General features: G+C 39.6%; 2 protein-coding genes across 3 annotated transcripts in view; one reads left to right on the forward strand and one right to left on the reverse strand.

Annotated features, from left to right (window-relative positions):
• Positions 1 to 21,092, forward strand: part of Cerkl (ceramide kinase like) — an 85,405-nt gene extending 64,313 nt beyond the window's left edge. Inside the window, exons 5-13 of the mRNA XM_057755420.1 lie at positions 1,078 to 1,220; positions 9,887 to 9,961; positions 10,676 to 10,853; positions 10,928 to 10,987; positions 11,697 to 11,722; positions 11,808 to 11,916; positions 13,980 to 14,076; positions 19,312 to 19,490; positions 20,253 to 21,092. Coding sequence (XP_057611403.1) covers positions 1,078 to 1,220; positions 9,887 to 9,961; positions 10,676 to 10,853; positions 10,928 to 10,987; positions 11,697 to 11,722; positions 11,808 to 11,916; positions 13,980 to 14,076; positions 19,312 to 19,490; positions 20,253 to 20,334 — 949 coding nt within the window. The 3' untranslated portion in view covers positions 20,335 to 21,092. The remainder of the gene's footprint in view (positions 1 to 1,077; positions 1,221 to 9,886; positions 9,962 to 10,675; positions 10,854 to 10,927; positions 10,988 to 11,696; positions 11,723 to 11,807; positions 11,917 to 13,979; positions 14,077 to 19,311; positions 19,491 to 20,252) is intronic.
• A 25-nt stretch (positions 21,093 to 21,117) lies between these two features.
• Itga4 (integrin subunit alpha 4) overlaps positions 21,118 to 22,728 on the reverse strand; it is a 68,998-nt gene continuing 67,387 nt past the window's right edge. For both annotated transcript variants that reach the window (XM_057755418.1, XM_057755419.1), the window contains one exon: positions 21,118 to 22,586. In XM_057755418.1, the coding sequence (XP_057611401.1) occupies positions 22,491 to 22,586 (96 nt within the window). In that variant the 3' untranslated portion in view covers positions 21,118 to 22,490. The remainder of the gene's footprint in view (positions 22,587 to 22,728) is intronic.

Below are 22,728 nucleotides of genomic sequence, written 5' to 3' on the forward strand. Positions count from 1 at the left end.
GTTAATTTCTGATACTTTATTTTTGTTTTTATTGAGCTATATATTTATTCCTTTCTAACTCATTCTATTTCATCTTGACTTTTTTGGTTCACATTGATTTCAAAGTAGTAAAGTTTCCGTAAGGCTACGGTCTTTGTATTTCTTACATAGGAAAAAGAAAGTTAGAACGTTCTATTGAATGATAGTGTGGATACTTAAAGTGGGTGACCATGGGAAATCTACTTAATCTCTCTAAGCCTTAGCTTCCTGATCTGTGAATCGAGGCTATCAATATCTAGTGTCTGCAGCTGTCACTTAAAGAAGTTAACACCCAGAGAGTCAACTGTTGAGAACAGTGTCGGATATGTAGACAGTCACAGCCACTAGCTGATATTCACAATAGCACTTATTCACTCTTGCTCTGTTGTTATAGTTGTCATTTGGATTCATTTCAAAACAGTCTCCTAACATCTGTATCATGACAACATGTCCCGGGTCATTTCCTCATTTATTTGTCTAGGGGAATACTCAAGGAAAGATCTCCTCTGACTCTAACACACCTGTGGTGGTGTCACGTGTGGTCATGGGTTGCCATCCTAAGCATCTAAGAATCAAACTCTTTCAAGTGAAATTATATCTTTCGATAGGAAGGGTTTATATGGTCCTTGTAAATCACATGCAACAGGTACATAGTCATGGATAAGGATTAACAAAGTTCATAAGACATTAAGAAATTTCATGGAAAAATTTGAAGCCCAAGAGATAAAGAGTTCAAAAACTTGGAGTGACATGCTTTTGGATGTGAACAAACACATGGTGGTTAGATGTGAGTTGGAATGTTCTCTGTTTAAAGCCTTGTAACTATTTTGTCTATGGAGCACTGTGGAGGGTCTGGTTTTATAAAATATGTGTACCTGTGTAGTGCTGTGTCTTCTGAACCATTGTCCCTTACTAAAGGCTTGAGGTTATTTTGAGTGATCCTATCCACTACACAGTCCCATATACATACTATGAAAGGAAGGTTATAAAATGTTTTAAATTCTAGATTTCCTCAATATCAACTAATCGGCTTTCTTCTGCTTGCTTCTGTGTCCCCAGTATTGTCTGTGTTGGTGGAGATGGATCTGCTAGCGAAGCTGCCCATGCCCTGCTCCTCAGAGCTCAGAAGGATGCTGGTGTAGACTTGGACCACCTCCTGACTCCCACGGGAACTCAGCTTCCACTTGGCCTAATACCAGCAGGCAAGGTGTAGCCCCACAGATTCACTAAATTGCTCCCCCTGGTTTGTTTTCTATTGCTATGACCAAAACCCAGCTGGGGAGAAAAGGGCTCATTTCATCTTACAGCTAGTTTATAGCCCATCAATTAGAGAAGCCAAGGCAAGGATGGAAGCAGAGACATAGAAGGATGCTGCCTACTAGCTTGTTCTCCATGACTTTTTCAGCTACCTTTACAACTGGGTACCAACTTTTTAGGGCTGGCTCCAACCCCAGTGAGCTGGACTCTCCATGTCGTTAGTGAAAATACCTCATATCCCACAGACCTGCCTACAGGCCAATCTGATGTGGAGAATCCTTCCGAGACAATGCTAGCTTGTGTCATGTTGACAAAAACGCAAACAATATTCTCTTCTGTAATTCCTTTTCCTATCTCCTAATGATACTCAAATGTACAGGCTTTTTAGACAGCCTCACTAATCATCTAGGATTTTCACAAGCAAATGTAAAACTTGGGGAAAGACATTTAATCTTTGGAGCCTCATTTTTTTCTAATCTCTATTAGGGGAATCATGTATAACACCCACGTGATTACAAGATTATTGTACTATGAAGTCTGGAGTGTTCAAAGGATATATAGACACCTAAGTAATTATTGGTGGAATTTTTATTTCATTATGAAAAGGTCTAATGACCCCCCAGAACCAGATGAAAAGTTTCAAAATCGGGCTACTCTGCATATGGTGTTTACAGGGTCCTGTGAGGTAAAATGTGGACCTTGGACAACTCTGATTTAATAGGGAACTTGCTTGTGTCTGAAGAGAACCCAGATTCTGGAGGGCAAACGCCTTCCAGTCCTCATCTCTTATCCCAAGCATATCCCTGGTACCTTAGCACAGGGAGTATGCAATAATGTTTATTAAGTTGAGTGAATACACAGAACACTTAAACTATAGGCTCCACCATAATAAAAGCAGAGGCAAAATTGGGAACACTTGAAGCAAAGAAAGGAAGGCTTTGATGGGAGATGATAGTGCACGGGCAGGCCAGTTGGTGGACACTCTGCAGACATGCCACAGAAAGGGGTCTGAGTTTGACCTGAGAAGCAGAAGAGAGTTATGGTATGCTTCATATTAGGGAAACCATGCAATGGAGCATAGTTCAAGAGGATTAATTTGGATGCAGGGTACAGAATTGCTTGTGGAGAAAGCAGAGGTTTGAAGCAAGGGAAACAGAGCAAGACAATGTATGGTTAAGAAAAGAATACGCTGTTAGGTACATAATTCACTCGTTCCATTGAGCAATAATAGAGGGAAATTGCTAGTTTTTTTTTTCATTTTAAAAGATTAGAGTTTCTATTGCTGTGATAAAATACAGTGACCAAAAGCACCCTGAGGAGAAGATGCTCTATTTCAGCATATAGCTTGTAGTCTAGAATGAAAGGAAGTCAGGGCAGTAACTTGAGGCAGGAGCCTGGAGGCAGCCAATGATGCGAAGGCCATGGAGGAATGCTGCGGACTGGCCTGCCTTGTTATAGCCTCCAGCCCACCTGTCCAATGGTGACATTACATACAGTGAGCTGGCCTCTCTCACATCCATCCTCAATCAAGAAAATGCCCACAGCCCATTGTGGCTGGAGACTTTCAGTTGACATTCACTCTGCCCAAATGACTCTGGCTTCCTTCAAGCTGACAAAAAACTAACCAATAAAAAATTATAGACAAAACTAGTAAAATACATTTTTTCTTATGAAAACACAAAAAAATGTGTGTGTTTAAAAGAAAATTCAACGTTCTGTGTAATAACCATAGCCATGCCAAACATTTAGAATTGCAGTAGCTCTCCTTACGTGTTTAACATGTAAGTGGTTCCCTAAGGAATTAGCTTTAGGGTTTTATTATTGTAAAGCATATTTGTGATTTTGCAAGTATATATGTTATTCAGTAGATACCTATAGAAATACCATTTAAAAAAAAAGCAAATCAGAACAGATCCAAATGCCCTTGTAGAGGATAAAGTTTTCCACAAAGCCACTATTGAAAGGGGGAGAGAGATTTGAATACATCCTGACAGTTTAAAGCACTACGAAAAGGAATGATGGTCTCCAAGAAGATAATAAAGCAGCCTTGTCTGCAAGGGAGGGAGATGCAGTTTGGGCCATTGTTTCACGCCGTTTGATTTTGACCCTTCAGTGTCGTTTTAGCAGTTCTGCTCATAGCTGGTGGGCTCTTCTGGCAGTCTGTGTGCCCAGGCTGCTGCTCTTCTCATTAGCACTTGACTCTGAGGCCATCCACTAACCACCGCGGCTCAGGAATGCATAGGACAGCTTCTCAGGAGCGTGTGCTTGACATGGAGCGGAGGGAGCTGGTTATAAAAATTGGTCATTATCTTTATGTCTATCATATGTAATCAATTTTTACAAACGCATAATGTTGAGGCATTGGGGATTTCTCCCCGCTTAATTTCAAAGCCTATTTACAATTTGAAAATAGCCCATTTTTCAATGGCTTTTTCCAGGAATGGCATTGTGATCTTTTTGTTTGGAAGATACAGCAGGCTGCCAAACTCTGGCTGTTGACTGCTTGCTAATTCTGTCTAATAGGGAGGGTTGTTTAATACGAGGATGCTATGCCTAGTCAGGGCTTTTGATGAAGAATGGGAACAAGAGCTAGGTAGGAAGTTTCCAAGCTGCCCATGAGGAGACAGTCTGCCTTTGAAGCCATTTGCCTCCTGGAGAGAGACACCCAGAGGGAGAGTGTTTAGTAAATTACTCCACTGAGCCAACAGACTAAGCTGCTGAATTATCCTCAGACTCAAATGTATCCGATGTGGGAAAGCCTGTATTTGAACTGCTGGCTATTAGGAATTGTGTTTGTTGCTATGGGAACTGGTGCTGAGAAACTATACAGACAGTCTGATTAGAAGGGAATGGGGGATAGCGAGAGAAGCCTGAGAGGACATAAAAATAAATAAGCAATCCAGTTGTTGTAAGACAAGACTTAATCCACACACTGATGGCTCTGAATCATAGATTCCTGTAGAGTTTGCATAAATAAATTTCATGCTTTCCAATTAATTTGGGGAGAATAAAATATTGCCGAGGGACTGTTAATTTCTAGATTTAAGGCAAAGAACCAATGTGTAGGTGCTGCTTTCATGAGAATTTTAGATATGCTTGACTAGGAAGTCATTACAGCGCATTTATCTGCTTGGATGTAGGAGACATTAACCGCCTTATGAATATTCATGCTGTCTAGTTAATTAAGTTAATTGTTCTGCAGAAGTGCTTGCACTTCCAAGGACAATTTTTTTCATTTATTTATCTATTTATTTACTTATTCATTCATTCATTCATTTTTTTCTGTGTATGATGCCTAGTACTTTATCAGTAAGGGTTTCACTTTCTCTTTCAAGAACTGCAGCCCCTCACCCCAGATCTTTGTTTTTAGCACATTTCAGCAGGTGTGGGGGAGGGGCTGGTGGGCAAAGTTGCTGGTAGTGTTCAGAAAAATAATGTTTCCTGCTAATTAAAATGTTTACCCTCTGCTATTCATGTGAACAGTGTAGTGTTCTTTATTGCCGACATCTTTTCAAATAGTCTACAAATTCCTGGAAGGGAATAATACTATCTGTAATTTTTTAATGTCAAGTGCACCATCTCATGAACTTTTGTGTTTTCTTCAGCATGCTAAAGAAAGTCACATTCAAAGATTAAGGTAACGCCTTGATGAGTAGATGATGAATGATGTGGTCTTGCTTCCTATGATGACTCAACTGCGTTGGATGGTGGTTGGACCACTTGACAGGTCAGGGAGCAAACTGATTTTGGCATTTCAAAAGGATATTGCTTGAGTACTCGTCACACTTCAAGCTCACAGGGAGTTGTTTTCCCTTTCTTGAGTCATGATTCATGTCCTTAGCTATTGTGTGTCACAGAATTCCATTAAGTATCTTAAGGCCTTTCTGGAAGATAGCTTTTACAGTCCTCTTCAACCTCAGGAATGGAGGACATGATGTCATGCAATACTGCAAACAATAATACTAAAGACCCCTGTCTAAATGTGTCTTCTCTCCAAAGCCTCAACTGTACATCTCATGCAGCAAGAGAAAAACAATTTTTCCCCTTCTGAATAATTGATTCGTCATGAATCATATGAATAACACCCAGGCAGTAAGCTCCAAAAGTTCATGGGGAATTCTTACCAAAGGTCTCACGAGTAAGCGTTTCTAGACGACTTGTTCGCAGACTGAGAGTGCAAAAATCTTGATCAGCATTTGTTAAAGCACTTAACCTGCTCCACTCTGTGTGCTCACGCACACACTCAATTCATACCTAGGGGGTGGAACCTAGGAACCAGGTGATGTTGCTACTGCTTCTTCATAGACTGTACCTCTAGAAAATTCACCTGGGCATCTTAAAAGCTGCAGACTGACTCACATTATATCTAAAGTGGGGCCTGAGAAACACATTTTTTAAAGTTAGTTTATTTCTGGCATAGTTGATTTAAGTGACTTTTCCCCACTTATTTTTAAATTGACTAAAAGCTGTCCATGACTATGTACAGCACGTTTTGGAATATCTAGGCATCGTGGAATGACTAATTTGGACTGATTACCATATTCACTGTCTTACATATTTATCATTTTCTTATCTGTGAGAAAATGAATTCTTCTCTTAGTAGTTTTCACGTATGTTACACGTTAATTGTCGTCAGCATATTTTACAATGGAACTCTTGATATTCTCTCTAAGCTGCACTTTGCCTCCTTGGCCAGCGTGGCTCTACACTTTCCATCTCTCCACCACTGTTACCTACTCCCTGCTAAGATTTTTACAGTGTCTGTTTCTTCATACCTGTTGTATTTTACCTGACAGAATATCCTACAAGTCTGTCCATCTGCCCACATTGTCAGAAATCACCAGGCTATCTTCAGCTCCACTGAGTCTCTTGTGGAAGCTTTTCAGTGGGGTATAATCTATGCATACAGTTTTGCTCTTATCACCTGTTGGGGATTCGAACAGCAGCACAGAGTCACCCACTCTGCTGTCTCTCACTGAAGGTCTGCCAGTATCTAATCCACTGTCAGTTGCTTTTGTGTACAAGCTATGTGAGAGTCTGATTTCATTCTCCTGCACGTGGACACCAAGTGTCCAGTCTCGGTGACTGTAACTTCCTTTTGTTGTTTTGTGTGTGTTTATCTGTAGAATATCAGTTCACCATAAGTATGGGAGTTTTCCATTTAGGGTATTTGTGTTATATTCTGCTGATAAGTATACCTGTTTTTAATGTCAACAGTATGCTGTTTCAATGACTATAGTTTTACAGCCGACTTTGAAGGTGTATGTTGCCTCCCAAGCTTTGCTCTTCTTTCAAGATTGTGGTAGATACTTGGAGTCTTGTCTTTTCTTTAAAAAAAAAAAGTTTAATTTTTGTTTCTATGATGAACTGTACATTTCCATGGAGATTGCTTTGGATCCTTTGAGAGGAACTGTTTAGGATACTATGGATATTTTAGCAGGATTATCTCTCCTACTTTGTGAACACAAGAGATGTATGCATTTATTTATACCAGCTTCAGCCTCTTTCATTGATGTTTATAGCTTTAAGTTTTCAAGTCCTTTATTTCTTTAGAGAAATTTGCTCCTAAGTATCTTTGGTAGTATTTGCAAATGGCTTTATTGTCTTGATTTATTTATGATATTGTGCTATGAGTAAATAATATATATACGTACATATATATATGTACACACACACATATATGAATTTTGTTTCCTGCAACCTTACCGAAGTCAGTCTTTGGGGTTTTCTAAGTGATCATGTTATTTACAGCAGTGACAATTTAACTACTTCCTTTCCAATTTCTTTTATATAGTCCTCTTGACTAACTGTTCAGAACAAAGCTCTTAGGATGATTTTGAATAGAACTGGTGAGATTGATATCCTTGTTCTGTTCCCAGTGAGCATTATTCAGTAAACAGTCAGTTGCCACATTTTAAGTAATTAGAGTCATAATATATCTTGGTTTTGGTCACTCAGTCAGAATGACGTGTTCAGTTAGTAAGTTGAACTTTGGTGGTGCTCGCGTTGTTATGGCTAGAATTCAGGTTTAATCATGCTTATTGTTCATTAGTAATTAAAGTGTGCTTACTATTGTTCAATGCTTGGTGGCATAAGGCTTATTTCAATGACATCCTTGTTGACGGTAGTAGTGGTAGAGATTCTGCAGCTTCTGCAAATGAACACCAAAGGACACAGTCGCAGGTGACACGCTAGAGCCCTTGCTCATGGTCACAGAAATGCCCTGGCTCGGTGATGAGTGTACAACAGGCCCAGGCTTTCACAGTTCTTAGCGAAAATTAATTTTTACCTATTGCCCAATTCAACCTCTTCCCATACTTTCCGATACCTTTACCGGCCTGGAGATGAGGATTTGTTCCTTCCCCCTTTGGAAGCAAGCGTGTATGATTTGGGTCATACAGAAACATCATAGGGCCTTCACTAGGGAGCTTTCCCCTTCTATGAGTAGATGGAAGAATCCTAGAGTATTTTGAATTATCCAAATAATTATGAAAATCAGAAATTATATTTTGTGTACACAGTTTTAGAGGATAATAATCAAGTTAAATATTTTCTTCACATGGAGCAGTTTTTGCCTCAGAAATGAAAGGAAACCTATGTGAAGTGAGAATTCCCCTCTAATTTTCACAGAATGTATTTTGAACATGCCTGTCAGAGTTTACAATGATAATGTATTTTTTATTAATGACTGATTTTTTCTATGTGCTCGTCTTTGCCCATATAGACATTCTTCTGCTGTTACTGCCCATTTTTATATAGAAGCGAAAGGCTTATTCGGTAAAGTTGAATGGAGTAAGCTTCTATATATTTGTAATTTTGAGAGAATATAAATATCATCATCAAAATAGATATAAGTCAGTGAACTATTCTCTAATTTGTGGTACCATGGAGGGAATACAGACCTTATATATGGTAGCAAGCGCTGTAGTACTGGGCTGATATACCTGCTCCAATTTTCTAATATTTTGTGGTATTTTCTAACTTGTATTTTTAAACCCCTTTATCCATAGATTTTCACATGCAGGCATTTATCCCAAAGAATCACTGGTCTGTTTTGAGGCCCCTGGTCTCTGCTGTACCATCAACACTGGGCTCCTGCTGGAACTCTTCCTGAATGTCCCGTTGCTCCTCTGTGTGATGGCGACTGAACAGCCCTGAGTCTACAGAAGTCCCCACCTCTACCCCAATCCCGTGCTCCAGGAGTTCACAGATGGGGTGGATGTTGGGCTGGGCCAGCACATAACCCTGGTTCTGCGCCTAGGTAGTTGCAGGGTTGGTCAGCCTGCCAGCTCTCCCATCTTCTCAATCAAGTTGAGGTTTCCACGATTGCCCTGTCTAGATCACCCCTTGAGCAATGAACAAGGTCTGGGGCCATTTTTCTCACTTTCAAGTCCTCAGGACAGGATCTCCCACACCTCCACTTTCAGGGACCTCTCTACTGTTACCCAGGAGAGGTGAAGGGGCTGCTCTCTTAGGTGCTGCGGCTGATGAGGGCCAGAAACAGCTCTCCTGCTTTTAAGATCTCAGAGCCAGCTCTTTTACCTGCCTCGGGCTTTGATAGACCGGAGGGAGGGGAAAAGATATCTCTCCTCTACCCGTGGTTGAAGAAGGAGGCTTAAAAGAAATCCCACACTAGCTCAGAATTGAGAAATAGACGGTTGTTTATTTAGGGGTAGACTCACAAATCAGAATCCTCTGCTGGAACGGAGATCAGAAACTGAATTCTGCAGCCGGAAAAGAGGCCCAATACATGCTCTACAAATAGTATAAGAGGCCACGCCCCAGTGGGTGGTAACTACTGGCTGTTGGATTTCCTACAGCACATGGTGCCACATGACATAGGAGTAATGGGGACAGCTCTCCCTTGCTCACAACATTGGAGTTGGATCACTTACACCCCCACCAACAGGGTCAGCTCTGTTGTGCTGCTCTCCTGAGCGTTTCAGCTGATGGGGGCAGGCTCTTAGAACCTCAGGGCCAGCTCTCCCTCCGGCCTCAGGCATTGATGGGTATCTCTCTCCCACCCATGCCACCACGTGGCAGCTGAGGGATGGGCTTAGGACTCCCATGCTCGAGTTCTCGGGACTGGCTATTCTGTGCCCTACTCAACAGGGTCAACTCCACTGTGCTGCCCGAACGAGACGCGAGTACAGCGTCTGTTAAAGGAGTCATCTCCTTCGCCAGCTAAAGGCAGAAGGGGCAAGAGGGGAGGGCGTCTTTCCCTCCTCCCCATCACCACACAATACTGGCGGTGCCCCTCTCAGACCCTGTCTACAGTGCTGCCCACGCGAGGCAGGGCCACTCTCCTGAATCCTGCAGCTGGAGAGGGACTGGATCAGGTCACCACCAGTTGCAGGTGTCAGAGGGGCAAGGGGAGGAGTTTTTCCTAACTTTTAAATCATTTAGAAATTTGATAGTTCTGCAAACATTTGACATGCATCTGTGCTGTGAATGGAAAGCTGTATTTATAATTTTTTAAATCAACTTTCTGTCATAAAGTTCCATTAATTTTCATCTGACTATTACATGGTCGTGACTGTGTAGTAAGAGCACATGTTAATTTAAAACACAGACTCTACTGATGATACGTGTTTTAAAACTGTCTTGGCAGGATCTACGAATGTATTGGCACATTCTCTTTGTGGAATTCCTCATGTGGTGACTTCAACTATGCACATTATAATGGGTAAGAATTCTAGAGAGGGCCACGTGGAATAAGGACGCTTTTATTCATATAAGGAGCTGTGTTTCTGTCAGTCTTATCCAGGAATGTAAAGTTCTCTGTCTCTAAGCATAGAAATGTTTGTCTAAAGCTCAAAGGCAAGGCATCATCTAGTTAAATTGCATTTCAGTTCAACTACATGCTTTGAAAAGAGCAATACATGAGGTTTATTACTATTATCTTGATGGAAAAAATATTGTAATGCTGTTCAAAAAAATCACAGTTGTAAAACACAATGGAGAAAGTTCACGCATACCACTTGCATATATAATCTGCACTATTTTTTGACTGTTCCAAGACTTCAGGAGTAAGAGCATATTGTCAGAGGAGGAAAACTACCAGGGCATACCTGCAGGTCGTAAGTTATCCCGTATGACAGCACTGAAGCCCGGATAAATGCAATGCAAAGCTAATATTAACTCTGTTTTCCTGGTGCATCTGCTCCACCATCACACGCCCTCTCCTTTTATGGGAAATAGATAAGATTTACTACTTTGAGTTTCTTTGCACATCAGTTGAAAGTGGAATTCACAGTTGTTATAGTAGAGACAGGTGAAGGAGAGCAAGGATAAGTAACTATGAGGTAAGGTATCTGGAATAATTCCTTAAGTAAATAAACATTCTCTCTGATGTCTGCTATCTCAACCACTCCCTGGTGGATCAAATACACCTCTTAAGGTCACATACAGTCAGTAGATGTCTGCAGCTTCAGCTCTGCTGGCAAGCTTCTTCGCTTTGGGTTCTCAGCCATGTTCGGCTTTGGTGGAAGGACTTTGGCTCTGGCAGAGAAATACCGATGGATGTCCCCTAGTCAGCGGAGAGACTTTGCTGTACTCAAAGCCTTGGCCAAACTTCAGTAAGTGCTTTCCTTGTGGCAAAAATTCTATATCCCAATGGCAATAACTATTAATAGTGAATTTCATTATTTAGGCCAGAAAATTGCAAAATATCATTTTTACCAGCTGGATGCCCTCGGGATGAACAAGAAAGGTAAATAAAAGCTCTGTGTAATATCTTTACTCATCTGTATTTTTAGTAAAATACATACACATGATTTGGCCGTATGCACCTGTATGCCTGTATGCACCATATACATGTCTGGTGCCCACGGAGACCAGAGTTACAGATAATTATGAGTGGCCATGTGGTGCTAGGACAGAATGTGGGCCTTCTGCAAGAGCAGTGTTCTGAACCCCTGAACCCCACTTTATTTCTCTTCAAATAATGAACTACAGTGACATAGGTGGTTTATTAGACTTGTGCTTTTGGGCTATTTTCTCAAATACTAATGTAGAGTATAGAATCATACACTCCTGTATCTTCTAGTAAACATGGAATTTACCTCCTGTCTTCAGAAGCAACCATTCGTCCAGAATGACAGTGAGATAATCAGTCATCCACTGATCTACCCGTCTGACACTTATTTGAGTGCCCAACATGACCCAGACTTTGGTGCAAACACACAGTTTTGGTCCCTATGAAAATTTTTGGGGTAGCATGGAATTTAAATGTTAAAGCAACATTGAGGAAGAGTTCCAGGAATTAAAAAATGGAAATTGCTTCTTGTAACACATTTGTACATTTAGTGATAGTATACTAAGGAATGTTTTGTGCAAAATTATATGGGTTCTGGAGTCTCATGTGTAGTGGATGCTGGCTTTGCATATGTGTGACATGTTTTTGTTCCTGTTACTTACAGAAATGCTCAGCAATCTCCAGAGTCTGGTGAGTCAGAAAGAATGTGCTGGAAGCCCTCCCCATCCCTAGTGACTGGGGAGAGAAAGTAACCAGCCACTTCGGATTTCTTTAGAAAGTGCTGGTCAATGGCAAACCATCCAAGGGCAGTTCTTGAACATCAGCATCATGGGAATCCCCTGTCTGTGTTCAGTGGCACCCAGAGGCTTTGCTCCCAACACCAGGCAAGTATTTTGAGAACTATTAATGTTTAGATCTTATAACTAATTACCTCTTTGGTAGTGCTTTAACTATTAGCTAGCTAGAAATGTGTTAGGTATATAGTCTCTGATAAAAGTGCAGAGACTAAATATCGGTGAATGGACATCCATATCATCCTCCTGACCCCCACCAAAGCTCAAGGACCATTATGGAACAGGGGTGGAAAGACTGTGAGAGCCAGAGGTCAGAGGGTGACTGTAGAGAAATGGTGTCTCCTGGGCAGGAGCACTGATGCATAAGATCTGTATAACATCCAGCCAGTCATTGTTAACACGGTGCAGGGAGGGGCTCATGGTGAGGGGACGAGCTGTTGATGGCTTCTGGGAGGAGGGAGAGTCAGTTTTCTTAATGGTCCTGGCCACTGGTAGTTGACCATGCTCTAGTGGGTGGCCCCACATTCATGAGCTGGGCAACAGAAACTAGACTTGGTATGTTGCTGGAAGATGAAAGACGACATGAAGTTGTGGGTGTGTGAGAATGTGAGGAGGGGATCTGGGAGAAATTAGAGGAAGAAATCAGTGTTAATAATCAAAATATATCATATGAACTCAAAGAATAAAGTATTAATTTTTTTAAAAAAATGAGAACTATGGATTGAAAGGTAGTTTATCTATGTATGATAATTAAATCTTCCTAAAGGATTCATGTGTAGAACAGATTGTGAACAATTTTTGAAATGTAAAAGCTGCCTTGTCACCACAGGCTTTCTAACCCTTTGGCTAAAGCATCCCTTGGGTCTTATACTAAATGCTGATGTTTCCTGTGAATGTCTGTGCTCTCCAATTCTAATATAGGCATATCCTTAGCATGAGAGCTGGAGACGGACGAGTTGTTATAAACATGTGCTTCTCTGGCATAGGGCTGGGTTAGGTCGATGCTCTCAGTCAGAAACCAGAACATTTTAGTTTACTTGATGTGAACAGGGCGGATAGGAGTCTCTTGGCTACATTTTTGGTGAAATAAGCCGTGGGGCATTTGATATCCTAACAGAATTAAAGGCATTCTTTGCTTTGCACATTTTTTTTTAAAGCAAATGTCCATTTTGAATCTAAAAGTAGTTCTCTTCCAAATGCAAACAGGTAGCACAATGAGAAAGGATGGTTTTCTATAAATACACAACTAAGAAAAATGACCCGGAAAGACAATGCCGTGAAGCACCATGCTGCTGTTTTCAGAGGGAAGAGACAGAAGGGAGATAGTAGGGGTGCTGGACCCTATTTAACCCAGCAGTTAAGAGCTTTGCTTTTTAGCAATTCTTCTGATTGTCACTGTGTGCCTCCCACTGGGAATGGTCCATCCTTACACAGGATGAGTAAACAGGTGACTTCTGAGGCTCTTCACAGCACGATCTGACCTCCATGTATTTAATGGTTTCTTGTAATATCATTGTTGTTCTTGGACAACTTTGTGTTTGCACTGAAATCAAGCATGAAATTGTTTGCAAGTATTTCTGCAAAATGCCTTCGAACGCTGATGCATTTGTGGCTGGCTATGTTGGCACCAGACCACACCATAGGCACCCAGGGCACTGTGGTTTATTTTGTTTTCTATGTCACACAGAACTTTTGCCCATAAATATTTTAACCACAGTTTGGATTGTAGAAAAACATCTACCTGCAGGTTATCTCAAATCATTTGTGAATATACAGCATGCTGCAATACACTTTTAAAAAAGCATACAAAGCTTCACATTTAGAATTCTTAGTGATAGTTGTGGTGGATTTAATATTACTTCTGGATGTGACTAGGTGCGTGAAAGTTTGATTTTCAAAGAGCCCTGTAGTCAGGTTTTGCTGAGAAGAAATCCCAGGGATTAATAAAAGTAATTTAAAAAGCTCTCTCACTTCAACAAGAGCACAACAATATGTGGTTAAAAAAGTTTTAGGTCAGTTCAACATGGTGATGTTTTAAATATTGGTGAATATCCTCTAGTGAGCACATTTGTTAGCCAAAATGATATGGGGTGGTTTTAGTTATAGTCCATTGATGAACTTCTTGGTTCTCAAGCACAGATGTTTAATTTCAGGTTAAACAATGGAAGCATGGCTCTCATAGTTGTACGGAACACCACTCGACAAGAATTTGTAAAGCATCTGAAAAGGTACTCCAGCATAAAGAATCAGGTATAGCCATCTTTTTGTTGCTTCTTTGCAAGGCTAATAATTATGGAGAGAAAGACGCTTCGGATATTAACACTAAGTCTGTTTTCATCTGCCTACATTAATCTCTTTTTTCCTAGCCTTTCATTCAAAATTTGAAATGTGTATGCCAGCATTGCCATGCATTTGCTTCTTCTGACATATGGTTATACTTCTTTTCCCTTGTGCCAAGAAAAACCAAAATTCTAGTATTACATTGAAAAGCAAAGGAAGTGAGGGGTACAATTGCACACACACAAGCTGTTCTTTAGGGTGAAAAGTAGTAAAATTTGAGAGCTTTCTCTTCTTGGTTTCACAATAGCAGATCCTAAACTTGGGATGTTTAGGTTTTATGGGCACTTGCTGACAATTGGCTTCATATTCACGGCTTACATAGGTTTGCAGATATGTGCTTCCCCATTTTATAGATGTTATTCAAAACGCATGAAGAGAGATTTCCACTTAAGTGGTTATACTAAAAAAGAAATAGTACCTATGATGAGCTATATTTTCAGGCTCACACTATGCCCACCTGTTAGTATTAAAGTACACAAGGGTGGCTGTAAAACCCAGTGGTTTGACAAATTCTTAAGGATAAAAATGGTGCTTGGATATAGTTAGAAGGGGACCAATAGCAGGAAGAGGGCAGTAAATCTAGCTAACCATCAGAGGCTGATTGTTGATCTCTCTCTCATGCACACACAGAGAGAGACAGAGAGAATGTGTGTCTGTATCTGCCTGTGGAAACCACAAGAGGGAGTTGAAATTTCTTGAGCTGCAGTCACAGGTGGTTGTGAGCTGTCTGACATTTGTACTGGGAACCAAACTCGGGTCCTTTGGAAAAGCAGCAAGCACTCTCAACAACTGAGCCATTTCTCTAGCCCCCCAGCTCAATTCCACACTACAATAAACAATTAAATTTATATGGTATTTATAATATTTATTCACATAATGATTTCTATAAATTATAAACAAATGTAGAAATATGAATAGCATGTATTTTTAAAAAGCTTTTCCATGTAAGACAACATATGTGTTAATTACAGTAGGACTCACTGCTCTGGGATCAATCAGCAGCAGGCTGGTGTGTGGGAAGGAGACAAATTCTACAGTTTTAGCATTGCACCCTCTTAGCCACATTTTCATGGTAGGAATGTCAGTGTTTGTGAACAGCTGTAGAGCAGACTGAAGATCACCTTACAGTTTTTATAGTAACTCCCACCTCAGTAAAATGGAGGGTAAAAGTAACCTCCAGGGTCCCTTCAACTGCACCCTCTTCCTGACTCTTCTCTTGCCCCATATTTCTTGGTTTCCATGGCCTCCATTGGTGAATGATTTTAAAACTTCTAAATTTTACCTTCTTAGGACCCCATCTCTTGGGTGATCTCTTTGTTCCCATTATTTCAATTGTGTGCTAAGTGCTCAGTCCTCAAGGGTCTAAGCCTATCTTCAGATCTGTAGGGCCACTGTGCCTCCCCTGTGCTGTAAGGTGTGTAAGCCCCCCGCCTCCGCCAGCAGACCCACAGCGACCTTGACTCTTCCCCTTCTCACTCTTCACACTGCAGCTGTTTGAAACCCCACCCTGATGTCCTCAGGACATTACACAGCCTGCTTCTGTTGGTTCTCATGTTTATATTTCTCTGTCTTCTTAATTCAAACCTTCTTTTCACTTAGAATTACCTCTTGTATATCTTCAGTTTCTTCGTCTTGTCTTTTGTAATTCCTCAAGGAGTTTTCCTAAAATAGCTGATTTCTCCTCTGCTTAACTCTTCAACAGAGACTGTTAAAGGAGACTACAATTTCATTTCCCAGCTACCAAGACCCAAATAATCACACAAAACTATGCTAATACTGCTTGGCCAACAGCTCAGGCATATTCCTAGCTAGCTCTTATATCTTAAATAAACCCATTTCTATTATTTTAGATTTTACCTTGAGGCTGTGACCTACTGGTAAAGCTTTAGCATCTCTTTCAGTAGCTACATAGCATCTACTTGACTCCACTTTCTCCTTGTAGTTTAGTTCATTTACCTAGCTCTATTCTACCCTGCCATAGGCCAAAATAGCTTCTTTATTAATCAATGGTAATAAAATATATTCATAGCATACAGAGGGGAATCCCACATCATTTCCCCTTTTCTATCTGATAAAAAGGAAGGTTTTAACTTTAACATAGTAAAATTACATATAACAAAACAGGTATCAAGCAAGAATTATAGTTATAATAAAAGATAATTTAGATAAAAATATTGTAACTATCTAGTTTCCAACTCCATAAAAGACCTGAGAAAGATATACTATTATCTAAGTAAACAGGAAGTACATTGTAAGCAACTTTCAAAGTTCTAGAATTGACAGAGACATCTTGCTGCCTGCACAGTCCCCCAAAGTTCTTCTGTATTATTGGGGTATCCATCTTCATCCTATAGGCCCATAGTAACCGGCCCACTTTTCAGTGAAGCAGGAAATGTGAAGATTTGTTCTGCCATGTACTGGCAAAGTTCATCAGTTGCTTTCTTCTGTATCCTGCAGAATGTCTGGCAGTTTCCTCTGTGAAGCAGGAACCCTGAAGGACAATCCCATCTTTTGGAAAATTTAGCAGTCACTTTTCTGTGGGTCATGAAAGTCCAGTTCATACAGCATACCATCAAAGCAGTTCAGGCAAGAACAATTTATTTCCCAAATGGTTAGTAAACTCCATAAGGAAGCTCTTAGGTGACTATCATCATCCTCTTGAAGTCGACTGGTGCTGCCAGAAGCAGACATGTCTCACTGTCAAGAAAAGTCTAAGTTCTTAAAACATTTTAAATGCCATATTCTGTAGGTTTCTGAAGTGTTGGAGACTAACTGAAATATATCTCTGTATATCTAGAGAACCTAGCTAACATGAATACAACTTTGGCTACTATAAATGACTATTAACCTATATTTTTTTAATTACACATTAAATTTTAAATGAGCTGTATAAACATACCTTTAAAAAGAGTAGAAATATATTCATACACATAAATATATATAAAACAAAATTGACCTTAAATTTGTATCAATAAACCAAGATCCATACCATATAAAGTATTCATTTCTATATCATATTCCCTCTTAAAAGAAACATTTATAAACAATCATTTTAGGAATTTGGGTGTAGTTTTCTCCAAACTGATTACTGCTGTTTTTTTTGGGTGAAGTATTTTTAGCATTCATGAAGACCTTTCAGGGGTCTTGCTACATCAAAACACATTAGTATGGAAGGAATCCACAGGTTCTGATCCTCTGTGGAAACAAAACCAGGACCTCTTTTCCAAAGTAACATATTCTAAGACTCAACTTTTGAAGAAACCTTTAGGATATATATTAGTTTAACTTAGCAGCCCTCAGAATCAAATGTCTCTCTGAAGTCAAAAAATTCAAAGAAAAAATAATATACATAATCCAGATTATCTGTATTTTCCATCTTTATGTGGCTTATTTTTTTTTTTTTACTCTTTACAGCTCAGATGTATTCCTAACTAGCTCTTATGTCTTACATGAACCCATTTCCATTATACCATGAGGCTGTGGCCTACAAGAAAAGGCTTTGGCATCTGTCTTCTTCAGCAGCTACATGGCATCTCTCTGACTCCACTTTCTTTCTCCCGGCATTCAGTTTCTGCCCTGCTATAGGTCAAAAATCAGCTTATTTATTAACAAATGGTAATAAAACATTCACAGCATACTGAGAGGAATCCCATATCAAAGGACAGCCTATATTTCCCCATCATGGATTACATGAGCCTTGATAAACTATCACACTTCCAGGGCTGACTATCAGCTGGTTTAATTTTTTATAAGGGCATTGTCTCTTTGGAGCATAGTACTCAAGAACTCTAATTGTATTTTCATGTGGCTGTTCCTTGGGACATATGAATCCCTAGTATTTTTCCAATCAATTCAAATTTACACCACTAACAAGGACACAAGTCATGCTGGATTAGGCTCTGCCACATAGATCTGTGTTTAATGTCATTGTGTCTTTAGAAACTTTATCTTCAAAAACTGTTCTGAAAGACACTCAAGTTTAGGACTTCAGCATATGAATTCTTAACTAGGGGACACAATTTATGCCAAATCTTTTTGTAAATGCTTTCTTTGAAGTAATTAAGATAACCAAATAATTTTTATTGGGAATACAGTTACTAATCAGTAATCATTTCAGACTTTAGAACAATGGCTTGGGAATTATCCCTTAATAAACAGTCCTTCCTCTTCCTTCTGCATATAAACCTCAATGAAGCAAAACATACTATTAATTTTTTGTTTAATCAACTTATAGAATTTTCCCCCAAACCATGTTTACACACAAAGAGCAAAGATTCAGGAGATATAATAGCTGAAACTGTACAATAAATCAATTAATCAAGTGAAATCCATGGTCATCTCAACTCCAAGCAACTCTTATAGCCTGGATCTCGGTGAGAATACTTTTGCATCATGACGCTATTAGATCTTCCGCATTAGGGATAATGCCTGCCTCATGCTTACAGAAGCTACTGTGTAGTCATTCATTTTGAAGGCTATGCATTTCCATGAGTTACCTAGAGCTGACTGTGAGGGACTAAGTCACATCTATTCTCTACCCAGATATTCAAGTCCTACCCTTGTTATCTTTGCACCTCATCCTGTTCAGAAGGTTTTGTACAGACATAATTGAGGATTCATTGTTTTTCCAACCCCTGATAACTTCCTTTGGCAACGAAGAAAAAGTACCACTTGAACATTACGTGGTGGCACTCTAGAATGATTAATCACAACTGTCCTAGGTTTGTGTCCATTTGCTAAATTGGCAGATGAATACCTGGGAATTCATATTTGATTACCTTTCTATAAGTTTAGATTTAGGTTCTTCTGAATTAAATTCCAAGTGTGAAACTTAATGCTTGAGTTTCACATTAGCTAAACAAGGTAATAATGAAGTCCATGGGATCATCTGAAAAGTGTATCATTACACTGGAATTACAGCATCAATATTGTTGGAAGTCCTTCACAAGTATGAACTGTCTGTCACAGCAGTGCTGATCAAGTCTGGAAAGTTTCTGGAATAGAGGTTTTGTTTTTCTTTTCTCGAAAACCTGGGGCAACTTGGTCAGAGTTTCCAAATGATAAAAATGTCAGTACGATGGTGAGCCTTTTTTGTCACAGGGGGCACAGCGAAGCATCACTATCATTTCTATTCCTTCTGCTTAGTTCAATTTTCCTTTTGTGGAGACTTATACCATTGAAGAAGTGAAAATTCACCCAACGAGTCATAGCAGTGGACACAATCAGCAGGAGGAGGGTGGGGACCAAGCAACTCTTCCAGAAAACACTTTGCCTTGGAATGTAGATGGTGACTTAATGGAAGTTGCCTCCGAGGTCCACATTAGGTAAGCCCGACTGCTTCACCGTCTGTGTGGCATAGCAGCAGATGTAACACGAATAACAGAAGACAGGGGTTCTTCCTCTTAACTGCCCAAATAGGAGATTTCAAACTAGTAAGTTAGCAAACTGTAACAAACTGTAAAAAGACATGCATACCCTTCGAAAAATACAAATAGGAGTATTTTGTACCAGCATAGCAAATCGTTATTTTGCATGAGATATACAAATAATTTGCTTACAGTTTACATTCCTCATCTTAGGGTAGTCTTAAGCCTTTTGAAAATACAGTTTCATAGCTTCTAGCCCCCTTCCCCAAATTGGGCTGAAATACTGTAATACTGTTGAACATTGCTTTTTAATCAAGTCCTTTTTTTTTTATTCAAGTCAGCATATAAAGTAATGGGGGCTTTTGTCAAGTTCGGCAAAAGAATTAGCCTCATTGTACATATTGCCAAGAGGGAGTGATGGATAGGAACCCACACTCTATCCTAGCAAGCCTTATGCCTTTTTGCAGGCTGATGTGGGGGGGCACCCCCAGATGGGGTGTTCTCAAACAACTGACTCTTCACAGAAATACTGGAGAACACCAGTCAGGCAGGAAAGGTGATCACAAAGGTTCTGGAATGGTCACAGATGGAGTTTTGGTCCTGCTTTAAACGTAGGCTTTTGTGTTGTTCACCTGTGCTCTATGTACCACACACATCAGGTGTGTGGAAAATAACAGCAGCAGGTAAATGAAATGATCAATTTTATGTTATTTTTTACAGACTGCACCCAAGACTGATCAGGCTTTATGGAGGAAGCCTGGAAGAAACAAATGATTCTAAAGTAGCATGTAATTTCATATAGAAGAAATTTATATGAAGTATAAATATATTATGAAGGAATCTGGTATGCAATATATACACAAATAGGAAATGAATTTTTGAATGAAAATGTCATAGTAAGTGTTTGAAAATCAAGATAAAAATATGAAATCAATGAATAATCAAATTCTGATATTTGAAAGGCATTTGTTGGATCTAATATAAACATCCTGCTATATCAATATTATTGAAGACAATTCTTGTTATTAATTTTTAATGATTTCCTGTAGCCTGATAAAATACAGGTTTTATGAAATTTCCAACTCCACAGGGAGCTAGTCATATAACCATGAACAGCAACTTAATTAAAAAAAAGTTTTTTCCACTTAGGCTATTGCTCCCCAACCCAAGTCCATAATGGCATCTTTGGAAGTAACAAGACTTTTAAGGTTATTATACAGGTAAAATTCTAAGTTTACAGTAAGTTTTATTTAAACATATACATAAAGTATCTTTCTAACTGGGCAGAAACCTGGCCCAGGAGGTAGCTGTGTTCCTTTGTACCTGAAAGGTGGGGGTGGGGCGTCACAGCACTCAGCTTTCAGTGCAATGATCCAGATCTTCATTTCCTCAGAGACCATCCCTTGAAAAGGTAGGTCTAAACTGACACCGATTTTCATGGATTAAAACTGACACCTTCATGAGTAACTACTTGTATTTGTATGAGAAAATCATCAATATATGCCATTTTTATAAAAAATCTTTACAAACATTTAATTAAATGTTTTTTGTGCATGTGCACCCGGAGTTGATGTTTTGTACTCAAGTTTCATAGCTCCAAAACTCCAGCACACCCTTGTTTTTCAGCCACAGACCGCGGGCCTGTGAGCAGGCAACTGTCATGAATCGGGAAACCTGAGGAAGGGCCAGCTGGCAGCAGGGATTTCCTGTAAAACAATCTTTCTTCTTAACAGCAAAGGCTGCCACTTTTATCCTATCCATGTTCAAAATCTGGCCATAGCTTTCTTACGCATAATAGATCCAGATGAGAAATATTTATCAGACCATGTGTATGGGATAAAAAATACAAAAATGGTTATGTAAAAACCCAGGTAGAAGACAGTTCACTTTTTCATAGCATCGAATGTACATATCTCATGGAGGGTGGATCACATACCGTTCTTGCATACAAACTTCACCAGTTACTTGCTGTTCCGTCTCTATAGCAATGCTTTTTTACAGCCCTGGTTACTGCATGTTTCAACAGAACAAGGAAAACAACAACATCGTGGCAGGTATTCATGTTTGTTTCATTTGAAACAGTGAACGTTTTATGACATATCGGCTCCCTTGCCCTTCTTTGCAGTTTGAAATCACCAGTGAGTAATGGTTCATGTTATAACAGCTAAAGGTGTGATGTTATGATCAGTAATGAGAAGACAATCTTTAAGAACTGGTTTTACAAATAGAAAATAGAAAAATATATTCCTGGATGCTCTTGATGATAAAAGAAGAGGTGAGTGGTAATTGTATCTCTTAGAAAAGTGTATATACATAAAAAGAAGAGTCCACAGCTGACCACTTATGCAGAATCCACACTTGTCCAGAAGCCATCCTGCACTGCATGGATGTTGTGCACCAGGCAATTAAAACTCACATCTGCCGAATAAAAAGGCCACAGGGAGACAGCGCAGGGATGACGTACAGCAATGACAATCTTCCAATGTTTTAATTCCACTGTTTTAAAATGATTTATCCATCAGAAACCTCTGGAAACAGTTCTTTAAAGAGTCTAAGTGGCTTCAAAGGTTATCATATTTTGAAAATGTCTCAAGTGTATTTGAAACCCACAAGTGCCCTTTCTGTGGCATTTATCTCACCTTCGTGAGCCCGTGTAGTCCATGTCTCTTTTAAAGACAGTTCCTTTTAAGTCTGCTTGGCTAAATCTGGAGTTTCTTTCAATTGGCCTTCGAAGTTCCCTTTTCTTGAGTAAGTCAATAGCTTTAGTGTTTTTCTCTACTTTTGACTGCTGGAAAGCAACCTTTGTGTATTTTCTTTCTTGGAGATTTTCCCTGCATTAAGACATAGTACGTTACAAGATCAGAAGTACGTGTAAAAAAAGATTACCATGGGTCTCATGAGCAGGGTCTTTCCCCACCTACCTGAGGTCTTTGTTCATTGCTCTCCATTGAAGAGTCATTAGTCATCGTCACCCTTGCTGTTGACATAACTCCAGCTGTCTCTCCTATTTTCTTCTTGTAGAATAGATTTGTACTGTCTTTTAAAGAACCCAGCCTGAAAACAGATCAGATAACAAGTGTATAATTCCGAACCCATAATATTCACATCAAATGTCTAATCAGTGTAGAATACTTTTAAAACTTTGCCCCACGTTCCACAGGCTGCAAAGACAGTTGTAAAGGTGGTAATCAGTGTA

Source organism: Chionomys nivalis, chromosome 22 (genome assembly GCF_950005125.1).
Source record: "Chionomys nivalis chromosome 22, mChiNiv1.1, whole genome shotgun sequence".
Lineage (NCBI taxonomy): Eukaryota > Metazoa > Chordata > Mammalia > Rodentia > Cricetidae > Chionomys > Chionomys nivalis.